This window comes from Canis aureus, chromosome 25 (assembly GCF_053574225.1).
Source record: "Canis aureus isolate CA01 chromosome 25, VMU_Caureus_v.1.0, whole genome shotgun sequence".
In the NCBI taxonomy this organism is placed as follows: Eukaryota; Metazoa; Chordata; class Mammalia; order Carnivora; family Canidae; genus Canis; species Canis aureus.
In genome coordinates this window covers 37,623,091-37,640,237 of record NC_135635.1, presented here as the reverse complement: position 1 = coordinate 37,640,237, position 17,147 = coordinate 37,623,091, and the positions used below count along the sequence as shown (strand labels likewise).

Below are 17,147 nucleotides of genomic sequence, written 5' to 3'. Positions count from 1 at the left end.
GGAACCAGCCATAGTAGTTTCTTTTTTAAATTTTTCAAAGAAGATTTTATTCACTTATTTGAAAGAGAGACAGTGAGCATGAGGGGGTGGAGGGCGGGGGGAGAGGGATAAGTAGACTCCTTGCTGAGCAGGAAGCCTGAAGGGGGGCTCAATCCCAAGACCCTGGGATTATGACCTGAGTCAAAGGCAGACACTTAACTGACTGAGACCCCCAGGGGCCCTGCCTTTAGTAGTTACTAAAACATTTTATTAAGCTAAAGAATAGCAAATATTTTACTTGTAAAGAAACATATGCAGGACTTCATCACCCCAAAGATCTCTCTGAAGTTATCCCTTTATAGTCATGTCAATCCCCTCTTGCCTTACCATCCCTAATCCCTGAAAATCACTATTTTTTCCCATTTCTATAATTTTTTTCATTTCAAGACTGTTAAATAAAAAGAATAATACAGTATGATCTTGGAAATTGGCTTTATTTTCACCAGGCATAATATTTTTGAGATCCATTCAAATAGTTGTGTAGATCAACAACTTGTTTCTTTTTATTGTTGAGTCATATTCCATGGCATGAATGTACCACTAGTATCACCATTCACATATTAGGGCACATTTTGATTGTTTCCAGTATTTGGAAAGATTGTTATATTTTGCCTATCTTCCTGTGCGTTACTTGAACACATTTTGGAATTCCATTTTGATTAATCTGTAGTGTTTTGAGCCAGTTTTTCATATAGCTTTTATAGTGTTTTTAAAAATACTGAGGGAAATAGATACATGTTTCAGAAGGGAAATATCACATTGATTAAAAAAACAAAGGAAATGGTAGAAGTGTATATGTCATGAATTTATTCAACATATAAATTTTTTATATATCCAATTCCTGTCCCTTGTTTCTCTCACTATCTTCTCTCCTGATGAGTCCTTTGCAACTGGAGAAGGTCATTTGATAAGGTCCACAGTTTCCATTTTTAAACAGTTCTGTGTCCAGATTCTAAACAGTAGAATAAAAGGTGGGAAAATTAGGAAAATTCTATCATCTACTAAAGGAATGATTTTTTCATATTTCAGTTGTGAATATTTGAACTTAATAGAATTTATTTTAAATGTTAAGTATGTTCTTATTTTTTGTTTCATATTTTAGAATGGAGAAGTGAATGTCTCATAGCAAGTGCTATACTGTCAAAGATGAACATTGTCAACCAGCCTAAAGGAAAATCTTGTAGATCACATCTCTCATGCTGTGCTATATGGAAAATTACAGGGAAAGCTTTCCTGACCCTAACTAGTATAAGTTTAGAAACATCCTAAAAAGGTCATAGGTGATAAATATATCACCACTAGGGATAGACTATAAACTAAATATTAGATGATTTAGTTTTTATACGTGGCAAATTTCTGGGTTCATCTGCAAACGAGTCACCCCAGGCCCAGTAATTATACTTCACATGCATTTTTTTTTCTTCACATGCATTCTTTTCCTACTGAGAAAGTCTATAATACATTTTAAATAGTTTAAATTCCTAAATGATACACCATGGGCTTTTATAATATGATAAAGATATGGTCAAGAAGCAAACTTATACAGACAACTGATGTTTTATTTATTTTCTTTATGTTGGCATTAGGCTTTACTGTTTATACTTTACCAGCACTGCAGGGATCCCTGTACTCTTCAATAGTAAATTCCTCTGAAACACAAAATGATAAGACAGCAAGGGTGAAGACATTCAGTAGTAGGCATATGAGCAAGTAATTACAAATATACTGTATAAGCTAGGAAAGAAAGTATAAAGACAATTATGTAGCCATTGAAAGCAAATGACTTCTGTACTAAACCATGCAGGACTGGTGGAGGGGACAGGAGGAGAATATTGGGCTTGGGGAATTCAAGAATTCAGGGGCACGTTTCACTTTTATAGTGAAAGATTATCTATCTATAGGATAATGTATGGCCCGCTCCACAGCTGTGTTCTCCTTATTGGAGAGTTAAACAACTTCCTCTCTGAACTCTTTCACACTCCAGGAAGGAGTCAAGTTTTAATAGGATCAGCTGCTAAGACACTGGTTTCTAGTTCAAAGTGGTGAGCAAAAGGAAGAATTTATGATATATTACAGTTTCCCAACTTTTGTGAGACTACTCAAGGCACAAGTCAAAATGGATCAAATTTGGAGTTCCTGGGTGGCTCAGTTGGCTAAATGTCTACCTTTGGCTTAGGTCATGATCTCAGAGTCCCGGAATCAAGCCCCATGGTGGGCTCCCTGCTCAGCGTGGAGTCTGCTTCTCCCTCTCCCTCTACCCCTCCCCTCTGGTCATGTTCTCGCCAGTGCACACTCTCTTTCAAATGAATAAATAAATAAATAAATAAATAAATAAATAAATAAATAAATAAAATCTTTTAAAAACTGATCAGATTTTAAGTCTCATATCACAAATCAATATTCAGATGCTTTTTAGTTAGTACTACTCTACTTATATTTCTGGAATAATTTAAACCAGAACAAACAACTTTATAGGAGGATTTAGAAAGAACTGATACTAATATTGCTTTATGATTGATCTAGAAGAATGCTTCTAAGACTAGTTTAGGAGGCACATAATTATCCAGTGTCTGTAAACTCACTTTCTCTTCCAGTGAAAGATTGTGGAATTTCGATTTAGTTAAGGTGAACTTTTACCAGGTTAGTCAGTTTTTTTCTTTCAAAGCACATCCTGACCCCAACACTGTCGTGCTGTACTCCCCTGGAATCTCACTCACCTGTCTCATAATAGTCATAGGCTTTTACAGTAGCTGGTTTTAAATTGTCAACTTGGATGTCTTGTTCCACTGAGAAGGAGAAACTCAGAGTTTGATTGGTTAGCTGGAGAGACAGGAAAATGGGATTGGAATCAAAGATTAACATCGTGAATAGTTACCATCCTGTCTTCCTATGGTTTTATCAAATATTATGGTTATGTTATCCATCTGCCCCAAAACCTATGGAAAGCATGGGACATTTTGAGACTGAGGTCATACACTCAGTGGCAGATACAAGGAGGACAAAAGAGATGATTTTATGAACAGTAAATTGTAGTAAATTGAGCCTTGTTGACTGGTCCAGTCTTCATTTCCCTCTATGGCTATTTTCTCTTCCCTCACCTATGTGTGTGTAAAACATTATCTGGAATCTGGATTGGTGTGTTGGAACCTCCAGCAGTTTTCTCAGGTCCAGCAGAGTCACAGAATCTTACCTCTTCAAAGTAAATCAGAACATGGTTGGTGCTCACTTCAGTCCTTTGAATCTGAGGCTTTTCTTGGAGCTGTTGGCCAAGAGGATAAGCCAGACATATGGATGAGGAAATTACCGGCTGAGAGCCCCTTTTATGTACTTGTGATCTAACTGGCTGCTCAGAAACATCCAAACTGCTAATTATGATTTCTTCAAGGTTAATAGCAATATTTATTAAACCCTTTTTCTATTGTCTATCATCTCTATCATCTATTTGTACCTGTGTATCTCTATGTATCATCTATGTGTACCTGTATCTGTCTGTCCAGCTGCTTATCATCTGTCAACTTACCATCTACCTATCCAATCTATCTCTAACATATACATTTTCATGCATATAAGAGAGAGCATTAGCCTTTATATATATATAAAGGCTATATATATATATATATAAAGAAACAAGGAAGAATATCACATATATATGTGTGTATATATGAGTATATGAGATATATTTTTATATCATACATATGTGTATATTATATATTTTCCCTTCTTAAAATATATGATAGGAAGATAATTCAGTACCTCTCCACATATCTAGATGTCTCAGGGCTTGCTGGAGCATTTTTAACCATGTCTATGACATATGTCTTACACTGGAGACTGCATAACAGGGCTATCCACTATTAAAATTATGAAGACACTCTAGAGAAGTGAGTTTGAGGGAGTAAACCTCTTGAAAACCCAATCAGTGAAATAAAATTGACAAGCATAAATGTCAGCATTTATCATGGCTTTGCTATCCATAAGATATTTAAGGTTTACCTTTCTCACTGATGATTTCACAGGTATGAAGCCTGATACCATCTTCACGTCAACAATGACCATGTTGGAGCTTGATCGTTCCCCAGTATAACTATGAAGTCAAGACATAAGGACAAGGCATTCAAACAAAATTCTTTGGAGTTCAACCAAGACAGAAATCCATCCCTCTTCTCTTTTATTTCTGGTGTTCCTGATCCTTAACTACCACTCAGCTTCCCCATCCATTCTATTTGTTCTGCTATGCTTGTTACAAAAAACCATTATTTTGAACTCACACTGCTAGTATGGCAACATCACACACTCAATGTTAAGGTTTTTTTCAGTAAGAGTGAAGATAATTTTCTTGTTAGTAAATTTTGCAAGAATTCCATATTCATATTGTGTGCCTTTGGACAATGCAGTTTCCCAGCAAAGGAAATAAATTTCTCCATATTCTACAAAAGACATTATTACAAAAGGATTTACCTAATGTTGATGTGAATCTGGAATTTCCTGTGAGTGACTACTCCATCACAATTCTTGGGGAAAGTATCAACCTTCAGATTGAAGGGAACTTTGCCTTCTTTCTTGGGCAGGATGTTGTATCTCAGGGATGTCTAAAACAAATTGAAAAAAACTTTTTTATCTTTGCATGCAAATAGTCTGTCTCTTCTAGATGATTCATATCTCTCCTTAGTTCATATTTCTTCTGCAACTTGGAGATTCATATGTAGTTCCTGAGACCTATTCTCTCATTTGCGGCATTCCCTAAATCCCAGAAGTCTCACCTGGAGGTACACACATCCTGATCCTGACACTGTTGTGCTGTACTCCCCTGGAATCTCTGGCAACCTGACTTCTTGTAGCAACAGGCGATTGGCATCGTGTACTTCGAATTTTTGGGAGAATGTCTCTGAAGACTTGACAGTGACTACAGTTGTTTTCTCCCTTTTACTGAAAGTTGCTGCTCCATATTTGGACAGGGCTTGGAGAGCTACCACTGTATCCTGAAAAAAGATGGGGCAGAAATCACAGGAGAGAAAGTAACAAAATCATACTGGATGTAAATCAGATCAACGGTATTTTCTCTCAGAGTTATTTCATGACAAACACAGCCCTCCCTGCTCTTAACCATAAACTACTCTATGTACTTGAGGGGAACATGAAAAAGTCTCCCCATTCAAATAGTTTATACATAATGGAGATTAGACCCAAACAGCTGACATAAACCAGAGGCTGTTTCAATAATTTATAAATTTATGTAACAATACACAATATTTGTTGTAAATATTCAGAGAAAGGAGAAGAAAGCAGAACTAGATTAGTAAGAGAAAACTTACTAATGAGAAGGTAAATAAGAAGACTTACTGAAGAAGCTACCATGAAGAAGAAATAAAATTATGTATGTTTCATGAGAAAAGTTTATATGGATAGAAAGAGAGGCATCAGGAACTACCAGGGTGGGAAATATTATGTGGAGACAGAGAAAGGAGAGAGCCAATTCCAGAAAAAGGGGTGGGATTAGCCTCATTAGATAGGAGTATCCGTGTTTACTGGGGGAGGGGAAATGTTTTGAATAACATGTTAGATAATTTTAGTCTTTGTATGAAGAAAAGATTTACTTTATCAGGAAATTAAGTTTATGAAATATTGCTTTAGGAAGATTGATCTATTTTATATTTGAGAGTTGATTAAAAAGAAAAGATATTAGCGACGGTACAGAGAACAGAGCAACAATGAATATATAAAATAATGAGGCTGGAATCTTTCTGGTGGTGGAGGAATGGAGAAAGTATGAATTAGAAAATATTATCCAATTATTCAATTCCCAGAATATAGTTGTGTTTATGTAGTAATATATTTATTTTTCTTCCTAGCGTCTCTTCACAGACCTGAGTAGAAGAGAAGCCCCCATTGGCGTTTTGTTGCTTGGTGATCCATTTCACAATACGTGAAGCCACAGACAGGTCTTCTGAAGATGGGGCAGGCGAAGCAGTAAGATAGGCAAGGAGCAGGTAAGAGGTCATCTCCACTTCAACTGAAGGAGCCCGGGGTTGATAGAATGTCGTAACTTCTTCAACTTTCCCAGGACGCTGCCAGTGGATTGAGTCCTCTTTGAAATGGAAAAGAATATGCTCTTAAATTTAAAGAATGGTTTAAAAATCTAATTCATGAACGATCATTACAATCAGAGCTCACCTGGTAAACTGATGTAAAAATATCACATAAATCTTTGCCAAAAAAGGAAATTAAATTTCTAGCAAATCACATTTTGTCTTTGTGTCTATTACATTCTTGCGTGATATTAGAAGTTGGGCTGTATAGTTTATAATGTGTGAACTGAAAAAATGATCCATGTTAGTAACAGAATTACAGTGTTGGATCAATGATAATTGTTTTTTTTGTTAAAAAATTTTTTAAAAGATTTAATTTATTTATTCATGAGAGACAGAGAGAGAGAGAGAGAGAGAGAGGCAGAGACATAGGCAGAGGGAGAAGTAGGCTCCCAGTAGGGAGCCTGATGCAGGACTTAATCCCAGAACCCTGGAATCATGATTTGAATCAAAGGCAGATGCACTGAGCCACCCAAGTGCCTCCGTGATAATTGTTCTTATCCTTATAATAATATAATATGATATGATATATGATATGATATAATCATGATGGATCTTCCTTCTTCTTTCAATCACTGGTGATTTTGGAGGTAAATTTTGCAATAGCAGCCCTTACCTTCTTTCACAGCATCTTTGTCTAGTGATTTAAGAAGCTCATTTCGCTTGACCTGGTTTCCTGCTAGGGCAAAGGCATAAGCCAATAATGCCTTCGTATAGACAAGACTTCCTTGGGCCTCTGAGATGGATCCCCAGGCACTTTCCAGGCAGAATAGAGCATTGCGGACAAGAGGGTGCTATAAGGAAGATAAAAAGAGATCTTTAGGTAGCAGAACCAGGCTAATGAATTGTTGGTAGGCTGACACCAGATTAAAAGGCACAATGTATCATGTAACATCATGGTTCTGACCAGAGAATAATTTCCTCTGCAGTTTCCAGAAGGATCTAGTCTTTTATGTTCCAGTGAAATATACCAAAATTAAATAACATAAAACCCGCAACTCATTTTACTCATAGTTTCAAGATTTGTATTCCTTGTATTTGTGAGGACTGTGCTGGTACATACAGTGACAGGCAGTGGCATCTCCAGCAGAGCAATGGTGATGTAGGCAGAGAGCGTCAATTCATCATCTACCCCACCCTGTAAAGATCAGAGGCAGAGATATTCAAACACTTCAATATTCATTAGCCAGAGTTGGCTAATTCTACTTTCCCCCTGCACACTCTTCACCAGAAAGCATTTTTTCTTGTGCAACATTATTGATTTTTCCCTCTTTCTCCTCCACCCGAAAATTCTTGAATCTGTCTCACATCATTTCCTCTCACTTTCAGTAATATATTAGGGTTTTTGCATGCGGTTTTATAATTCAATAAATAACTACTAATTTATTGTCAGATTTCAGAAGCTTTAGAGATTACCATCCTTCCTCAAAGCTATGTCTCCAAGACGTGAAGAATCAACAGGTGTATCTTTGCTCCTACACATCACTATTTTCAGGGACCAGAACAAAATTAATGGCACCACCTTAATAGCATTGTTTAGTAGTGATCCAGAGCGTTGGAAACAACCATTTTCCTTCTGTCTTTGTGAGAGCCAGGTGAGGGAACTCGTGATGTGTGACATCTCCACAAAAATGTGTGACCGGGCTTGAGCAAAAGACTTGAGCACAAATGCAGTGAGCCTGTCCAGCACAGAAGAGACAGACGTGAGGACCATCTCACATTTAAAGCTCACTTTGGGCAACTAGTGAGCTAATATACAAAGCAATTCTTAGCTTAGTGCTCTTCTCTCAGTCATTGGTCTTTGCCATCCAGTAGAGGAAATTCTTGGGAAGAATTGGTGGGGAAATGACACTTACCCCCTAAATATTCTTTTGTTTGTTCAGCAAATATGAGCGTCTTTTAAAAATCTTAACTTTATTGGTTTCTACAGAATTAACCCAAACTGCCAACTCCTGAATGATTTAATTAATTAATTAATTATTTATTTATTATTTTTTTATTTTATTTTTTAAAATTTTTAAATTTATTTATGATAGAGAGAGAGAGAGAGAGAGAGGCAGAGACACAGGCAGAGGGAGAAGCAGGCTCCATGCACCGGGAGCCCGACGTGGGATTCGATCCCGGGTCTCCAGGATCGCTCCCTGGGCCAAAGGCAGGCGCTAAACCGCTGTGCCACCCAGGGATCCCTATTTATTTTTTAAACATGTTATTTATTATTCGTGAGAGACATTAAGAGAGAGGCAGAGGGAGAAACAGGCTCTAGAGTGGGGAGCCTGATGTGGGCCTCAATCCCAGGACCTCTGGGATCATGACCTGAGCCAAAGGCAGATGCTCAACCACTGAGCCACCCAGATGCCCTCCCGAATGATTTTAATATCATCACAGTCTCTTTCTGTCCTTTTCCTTAATGCACAGTATAGAAGCTTATCTTACTACCATTTCACATTATAACACTTTCTGCCTTATATTTTCATTTTGAGCAATCTTTATTTTCCTGCTATTTATTGTGCTCCCACAGCTGGTGTGTATTCATACACAAAATGGTGATATTACACAGTAGAATGACAGACATATGGAGTTTTAAAGGATAACACATTTCAATGAAAGAACTTTCCAGAATTCCAGATTAGAATGGACCCATAGCAAACATACGGAAACAATGATCTTACCAAGTGTTTCCCTGACTTCTTCCATCATGATCCCCAAAGGTGCTGTATGAACCATCACTGTGCTTATAATTCAACTGCCTTTGGTACCCTGAAGAGGAAGTATTCATAGATTTATGAAATAGCAGAGACTTTGGAGAATTAATCAGTTTTTTCCCTAAAAGCTTGGTTAGGAATCATAGGAAGGAAAACTATTATTTTATTAAGATGTCTTCAAGGCTTGATAATGCCATTGAATTTCCTGGCAGTACAGTCCGACATTTTATTGGCTATGGAAGCAACAGTGATTATGAAATCTTAACCAAACGTATGTTGATTTGAGTTCACTGAAAGAGATATTTAGGGAATCAATTAAGATTTCTCTTTTTGGAGTTATCTCTCACCACTGATGAGGTAGTTGATGGCTTTGGACTTGATAGTCTCTGTCAGTTGTCGTGTCTCATTCAGGTAGTTCAGAACATAGATGTTAGGGACGAATAGGACCATATTTTGCTCTCCACAACCATATGGCATCCGGAGAAGATTCTGAAGATTTTGCATTGCAGAGCCTAGAATGTCACCTGGGGAATGAAAGATATTAAAAAATCAGAGGAGGGGTACCTGGGTGGCTGAGTCAGTTAAGTGTCCAAATCTTGGTTTCCAGGACGCCTGGGTGGCTCAGCAGTTGAGCGTCTGCCTTGGGCTTAGGGCGTGATCCCAGAGACCCAGGATCGAGTCCCATATCAGGATTCCTGCATGGAGCCTGCTTCTCCCTCTGCCCCACCCCCCCGTGTATCTCTCATGAATAAATAAATAAAATCTTAAAAAAAAATCTTGGTTTCCACTCAGGTCATGATCTCATAAGTGCAGGATCCAGCCCTGAGTTGGGCTCTGTGCTCAGTGGGGGGTCTGCTGAGGATTCTCTCCCTCTGTCTTTGTCCCTCCCCCCACTCCCTAGTTTGAGCTCTCTAAAATAACAAATTAATCTTTAAAAAAAATCAGAGCTGGTTTCTGTTGGGATAGGAAGATAGATTACTAGCTAAATGAGAGGTCAAATCACTTATGGAGGGAAGGACAAGAGTATAAGAGGTGAAGAGAAACAGGAAATAGAAAAGATAGAAAAAAGTGGGAAAAATAAAGTTGATGATTCCAGGATGGGAAAAATAATGGCAGGGCACATCTTTTCTGATGAACTGCATGTCTGGGAAAAGCTAACTGTTTTCAAAACTATTAGGAAGCATCATCACTTAGTCAATCTCTTGAAGATGAGGGCAGAGAGGGGTGACCCTTCTTATTCCTTCAAGTATGTCAAGGTAGAATAAATAGCACAACATCCATCCAACCCCCTTTCTGACTAATATACAAAGCAATTCTTAGCTTAGTGCTCTTTCTCTCAATCAAGTGCCTACACCCGAAGTCTTCATTAACCGTGGATGGTGAGGCTACATGCACTAGAATAATGAGATGGACAGCTGCTTGCCTTGGGCTGGCCGACTCACCCAAAACCGAATATGTCGCCCTGGCAGATCCTTCAACCACATCTGAAGGAACTTTTAGTGACAACTTTTCAGGTACATCAGTTTCTAATGAAAGAAGACAAAGATATATAAGAGAGGGAAAAAGAATGAGAGAAATGTTCTATTTTTTTAAATTTTTCCCCCTTTTTGATCAAATTCCAACCTGTCATTTCTCTTGACTATTCTATAATAATGTAACCCAAGTTACATTATTTGATGTAACCCGTTTCTCCTAAAGTCATGATTCATGTCAGTTAAGTTCATAATAATATATGTTTGTGCTAAATTTTTATAGATTTCCTTACAGTAGGCCTCGAGTGGGACCCGCTGGGGAAGCTGCAGGATGAATGTGGGGGTGGCACACAGCGAAGTAAACCCCAACACTCGCGTGGTGAATAGCCGGGGCATCTGGCCTACATCATCTTGGTAGGACTGCTGCATGTGGTTCTACTCAGCATCCCCTTCTTCAGCATACCTGTTGTCTGGACCCTGACCAACGTCATCCATAACTTGGCTATGTATGTCTTCTTACATACAGTGAAAGGGACACTCTTTGAGACCCCTGACCAAGGGAAGGCTCGGCTACTGACACACTGGGAACAGATGGACTACGGGCTCCAATTTACCTCTTCCCGCAAATTCCTCAGCATCTCTCCTATTGTACTCTACCTCCTGGCCAGCTTCTACACCAAGTATGATGCTGCTCACTTCATCATCAACACAGCCTCATTGCTTAGCGTACTGCTGCCTAAGTTACCCCAATTCCATGGGGTTCGTCTCTTTGGCATCAACAAATACTGAGGGATAGGGCTGGGGATAACACTGGACCAAAGGGCTAGAACATCCTTTCCTTCTCCGTATTGTCTTCTGTATCTTGAAAGCCTGAGAACTATATAACCTTTCCCCAACTCCAGGAAGAGAACAGATTGGAAAATGGGGCTCCCGGGGCCCAGCCCTAAGAGCAAATTTTTTTGAATCAGGAAAGGTGGGAAAGATAAGGGCTCAATCACTCTCCTTCATAGCAGGAAGCCATGTTTAAACAGCTCATTTGGTAACTGAGCAGCTTGTTTTGTGATTTTTTTTCTAGATCTTCTACCCACACCACTTTCCAGCTCTGTTTTGCTGTGTATTTTCCTTATAATAAAGATACTTTTTTTCTTTCCAAAAAAAAAAAAAAAGATTTCCTTACAGTAAATAAGGAAACATAAACATATACCTTATGTTATGCTTATTTCTTTTCCTTCATTGTTTATGTCAATATTTATTATTAGTGTTTTTAAAAAATAATGTTCCTGGGGTGCCTGGGTGGCTCAGCCTGTTAAGTGTCTGCTTTTGGCTTAGGTCATGATCCCAGGATCCTGGGATTGAGCCCCACATCAGGTTCCCTCCTCAGAGGGCTCCTACTTCTTTTACTATCTCTCTTTCTCAAGTAAATAAATAAAAATAAAATCTTTAAAAACAACACTCATGTCATAAGTACGTATTAAGTGCATACTATATGCCAGGTTCTGTTTTAAGTGCAATGATAAAACAAAAATTTCCTGAATTCCTAGAGTTTTTATTTTAATGGGAGTAATAAAATAACAAATAAATATTTATTATGATAGATGTTAGAGATATAGTTCTACAGAGCAATATATAGTTCTATATAGTAATAATATAGCTCTATAGAGAAAATTAAGGCAGAGAGTTAATATGGGTGAGCTAGTATGACAAAATAAATCAGGAAGTGTAGGGTGTGGGAATTGGGCTCCCCTCTTTGATAAAACAAAATCACAGGTGATTGAAGACTTCATATGTGTCAAGGAGTAAGATTTATAGATATCTGGGGGAAAAGACTTCCAGAAAGAAGGAACAAGAAGTGAAAATACTCCAGAAATTTGAGCACGCAGGTTGTGTTGCAAGACCATACTAGGAGTCCACTGTGGCCAGAGGAGGGTGAGGGAGAAAGTAACAGGATATGAAGTCGTGGCAGTAGCAAGGGTTTGGATGGGACATTGAAGATATAGGCTCTAACTTTCAGGTCATGGGAAACTCTTGGAAGATTTGAACAGAAGAGCCACATGATCTGACATGTGCTTTAAATGATCCCTCTTGCTGTACAGGATCAAGGGAAGATGACCAGGAGATCAGTTAGGAGATTGTTGAGATGATCCAGGAGCGGAAAAACTAGAGTAGAAGTGGACTTGGTAAGAAATGGGAAGATTCTGGATATAATGTGAAGGTGGAGCTAATTAGATTTGAAAATAGTTTGGTTGTGGAGTCTAAGAGAGAGAACATAATAAATGGTGACTACAAAGATTTTATCTCAAGTAAGTAGAAAAAAAATGGAATTTCCATAATATGAGACGGAGAAAACCATAGGAGGAGTGGGCCTGTGGAGACCAGCAGAAGTGTAGTTTTGAACATGCTGGTTTTGAGATGTCTATTAGCCTCTAGGCCTGTTAGTGCAGATGATTAGTGGGCAACTGAATAAACGAGTTTGAGTTAGGAAAAGGGCATGGACCCAAGTAGTACATTTTGTTGTCTCCAGTACAAAGTTATTAGTTCAAGTTCTGTGACTAAATGAGATTATCAGGGGATGCTGATAGAGAAGAGAGATCTGCACACTGAGCATCATCCCAAGATGATTCTAGATGGTGCAGAGCGAAACATTTTAAGGATAATTTTTATATGATTATATTAATGGTATTAATAAAACATTGGTTTCCTATATATGTTATTGACCTGAAGTTCTTCTTCAAGTAACTTACATAAGTTAAACTTGAGTATCTTTAAACTATTAATTGAATAATAAATAGTACTATTGCCACACAGATATTTTAACACTTTGAAAATTGTTTAGGAAGAAGCTTGAGTGTTGGAAAGAATCCTGTTCTATGGTCATCAGCTTTAGTTCTCATTGTTAGTCAGGAGTTTTTAGATAAGTCTTTTTACTTCTTTAAGCCTTCATCAGGAAAAAATTGTTCTGAATCAAAGATTTTTAGATTTGCACATGGGAGAGTATGCTAATTTTTTTTCCAGAGGAAAATATACCCCCAAATAGCATTCTGCCACTATACACTTTGGCAAGTGGCTTAACATGAGAATTTTGTTTGTTTTTGATACTCACCTGCTGCACAGAGGAGTGTGTTGAGAGTTTCCTCCTTTTCTATTCCTTCAGGCTTTATATTGAAAAAAAAGGTGAAAAAGTAAGGTAATACTGAATATATAGGAAAAACATCAACCACTTTAAAGTGGAAGAGAAAATGTTAGTAAGAAACTGAGTTGTAAACACATCTATATTTTTGGGAAATGAAATGTGATTGTCCCAGACATAGTGGGTAATGCTATATAATATGATAAGGCCCCTGAGAGTCAGAGAAAGTATACCTGCATACCTCAACTAATAAGGGCTTGACTACAGTATCCTTCTGTCCAAGTTCTGGGACTCTTGGCACCTCATTGCCACACAATTCCTGAGACTGCAAGGCTTCCACAGTAGCTGTGAAATTCATCTTTCCTGGGGAATAAGATTCTTAAGGAGTTAAACAGCGATTCCATATTGCATGGCTTGCCTTTTGAAGATATATTATATATATAGTTATATATATATATAAAATTTCTTTCAGCTCATCATTGTTGAAGGAAGAGAAAACAAAAGCACGTATCTGGGTCATAGTGGAAAATCATAGTGGAAATCATTACAACATAGGAAGTAGGATTTGTTAACAACTTTACCACTTACCCAGTGACTTTGGGGTCACAGCCCAGAACATAGTTTTCTGGTGATTTCCACAGATACAGGGAGTTTCTTCGTTCTTTCTCTCTAGGTCAGCTGACTTGTCAGGAGAGGCTTCCAGCTGCACACTGACCTGTCCCCCACACCCACCCACAAATCTGAGAAAGATCACAGGCAGAGGGACAGTAACAGGGGAAAGGAGCTTCAAAGGACAATGTGAACCAACTGAGAGGCTTCAAGGAATTGTTCAAATGAGGTAAATCCTGTCCAACGCTTTGTAGTATAGCTGTTGCCCATAGGAAACTGAAAAGCCAATGGAATTGAGATATTCCCAGGGCTTAGGCTTTCATGCCAACACAAGGAGGACATGTTTGCTTTAGTCAGAGTGAAAAAAAAAAAATAAGGTAATCAGGTGGCTGTTAATGTCTGAATTTAGGAAACAACCCTCAGTGAATATGACCTTATCACCTTGGATCAATCAGGGAGCTTTGCTCTTAACACCTATTCCATTCCCCAGTTTGGCTACAGCATTCTTCAGCTACCATCCCTGGGAGATGACCCAGGAGATCCAGATATTAAGTGGCGGTCATGTTTCTTCTTTGCACTTTGCTCGCTCTCAGAGGAGTGTCCTTACCCGAATGCAGTGGGACAAATAGTTGAACACGGTTGCTTTGAGTGTGAAGGCTTCTCCTCGCACCACAGAGTAGGGAAGAGTGAGTTCCAGGAAAAAAGGCTGGAACACTTGAAGAGAGATGGTGGGGGAGAGGCCTAGCCCTGTCATTTCTGACAAGCAGAGGGCACTGGCCTTCCACTCTGTGATGGTGTCAGGGACCTTCACTGCCAGCTCACTTCTACCTGATAAACTAGAGGAGGGAAAGAGAGGGAGACTTGTGAGTCAGTATTTTTTTTTATTTTTATTTTTTATTTTATTTTTTAGCACAGACCCTAGCTGATTATGGAGCTTGGTAACCTAGTCACCCAGTGTGGTCAACACTAAACCTGATACAAGGTTGGGCACTTCTAGCAAAGTCTCTGAAAGTTCATCCTTTCCTTTTAGGGGCAAAGGTAGTCTCCTACTTTCCATGATTTTAGACATATCAGGACCAAATTAGGAAAAAACTGCATTTTAAGCTCTGAGATCAATGAACTATGAACCTAAATGTTTACCAGGAAGAAGTGGAGCAGAACCAAAAGGCTGAGGAACAACAGAATCATAGAGGATGGGTCGCATCTTCTCCTGAACTAAATTCTGGGCAATACACAACTTACTCGACTGGTACCAAGTCCCAGATCCAGGTCTCAGGGAAGTACTTCCGCACTGTCTCTTTCACTTCCACGGCTGGAGAACTGTGTCTCATGACCATTGGATAAACTGCTCCTGCACTACCACGTGCTAGAGGCAGGACTGTGGAAAGACAGTACAAAGGGCCCAATGTAAACCTCATTTTTATCATGAGTTTCTTAGAGTTGCCTAATTTCTCAAATAGAATAAGGTCATTTGCTCAGGGAAGGTTTATTATTGGAACAACTTAACACACCAGCTTGTTACTTTGTACATTTATCTATTCTGTCTTCTAGGAAAGCTAATCCTGGTGCTTCTTCAAAGAGTCTGGACATAAATGTATTTTTCTCAACAAGAACCATATGATCCTTTCAATAGATAGAGAAAGCATTTGACAAAATACAGCATCCATTCCTGATCAAAACTCTTCAGAGTGCAGGGATAGAGGGAACATTCCTCAACATCTTAAAAGCCATCTACGAAAAGCCCACAGCAAATATCATTCTCAATGGGGAAGCACTGGGAGCCTTTCCCCTAAGATCAGGAACAAGACAGGGATGTCCACTCTCACCACTGCTGTTCAACATAGTACTGGAAGTCCTAGCCTCAGCAATCAGACAACAAAAAGAAATAAAAGGCGTTCAAATTGGCAAAGAAGAAGTCACACTCTCCCTCTTCACCGATGACATGATACTCTACATAGAAAACCCAAAAGCCTCCACCCCAAGATTGATAGAACTCATACAGCAATTTGGTAGCGTGGCCGGATACAAAATCAATGCCCAGAAGTCAGTGGCATTTCTATACACTAACAATGAGACTGAAGAAAGAGAAATTAAGGAGTCAATCCCATTTACAATTGCACCCAAAAGCATAAGATACCTAGGAATAAACCTAACCAAAGAGGTAAAGGATCTATACCCTAAAAACTATAGAACACTTCTGAAAGAAATTGAGGAAGACACAAAGAGATGGAAAAATATTCCATGCTCATGGATTGGCAGAATTAACATTGTGAAAATGTCAATGTTACCCAGGGCAATTTACACGTTTAATGCAATCCCTATCAAAATATCATGGACTTTCTTCAGGGAGTTGGAACAAATTATTTTAAGATTTGTGTGGAATCAGAAAAGACCCCGAATAGCCAGGGGAATTTTAAAAAAGAAAACCATATCTGGGAGCATCACAATCAATGCCAGATTTCAGGTTGTACTACAAAGCTGTGCTCATCAAGACAGTGTGGTACTGGCACAAAAAAAGACACATAGATCAACGGAACAGAATAGAGAATCCAGAAGTGGACCCTCAACTTTATGGTCAACTAATATTCGATAAAGGAGGAAAGACTATGCACTGGAAGAAAGACAGTCTTTTCAAAAAATGGTGCTTGGAAAATTGGACATCCACATGCAGAAGAATGAAACTAGACCCCTCTCTTGCACCGTACACAAAGATAAACTCAAAATGGATGAAAGAGCTAAATGTGAGACAAGATTTCATCAAAATCCTAGAAGAGAACACAGGCAACACCCTTTTTGAACTCGGCCACAGTAACTTCTTGCAAGATACATCCATGAAGGCAAAAGAAACAAAAGCAAAAATGAACTATTGGGACTTCATCAAGATAAGAAGCTTTTGCACAGCAAAGGATACAGTCAACAAAACTAAAAGACAACCTACAGAATGGGAGAAGATATTTGCAAATGACGTATCAGATAAAGGGCTAGTTTCCAAGATCTATAAAGAACTTATTAAACTCAACACCAAAGAAACAAACAATCCAATCATGAAATGGGCAAAGACATGAACAGAAATCTCACAGACGAAGACATAGACATGGCCAACATGCACATG

The 17,147-nt window shown here is 38.6% G+C and overlaps 1 protein-coding gene and 1 pseudogene across 2 annotated transcripts in view; one reads left to right on the top strand and one right to left on the bottom strand.

The window, feature by feature from the left end:
• Window positions 1-454: 454 nt before the first annotated feature.
• LOC144297263 (pregnancy zone protein-like) overlaps window positions 455-17,147 on the bottom strand; it is a 50,448-nt gene continuing 33,755 nt past the window's right edge. For both annotated transcript variants that reach the window (XM_077871120.1, XM_077871121.1), the window contains exons 18-36: window positions 15,278-15,413; window positions 14,643-14,871; window positions 14,015-14,141; window positions 13,668-13,789; window positions 13,400-13,451; window positions 10,270-10,353; window positions 9,175-9,351; window positions 8,795-8,882; window positions 7,648-7,804; window positions 7,189-7,263; window positions 6,742-6,919; window positions 5,904-6,124; window positions 4,800-5,018; window positions 4,498-4,628; window positions 4,033-4,123; window positions 3,230-3,298; window positions 2,757-2,859; window positions 1,647-1,688; window positions 455-991 (exon numbers count right to left, since the gene is read on the bottom strand). In XM_077871120.1, coding sequence (XP_077727246.1) covers window positions 969-991; window positions 1,647-1,688; window positions 2,757-2,859; window positions 3,230-3,298; window positions 4,033-4,123; window positions 4,498-4,628; window positions 4,800-5,018; window positions 5,904-6,124; window positions 6,742-6,919; window positions 7,189-7,263; window positions 7,648-7,804; window positions 8,795-8,882; window positions 9,175-9,351; window positions 10,270-10,353; window positions 13,400-13,451; window positions 13,668-13,789; window positions 14,015-14,141; window positions 14,643-14,871; window positions 15,278-15,413 — 2,324 coding nt within the window. In that variant the 3' untranslated portion in view covers window positions 455-968. The remainder of the gene's footprint in view (window positions 992-1,646; window positions 1,689-2,756; window positions 2,860-3,229; window positions 3,299-4,032; window positions 4,124-4,497; window positions 4,629-4,799; window positions 5,019-5,903; window positions 6,125-6,741; window positions 6,920-7,188; window positions 7,264-7,647; window positions 7,805-8,794; window positions 8,883-9,174; window positions 9,352-10,269; window positions 10,354-13,399; window positions 13,452-13,667; window positions 13,790-14,014; window positions 14,142-14,642; window positions 14,872-15,277; window positions 15,414-17,147) is intronic.
• LOC144297265 (ORM1-like protein 2 pseudogene) lies at window positions 10,604-11,189 on the top strand (annotated as a pseudogene).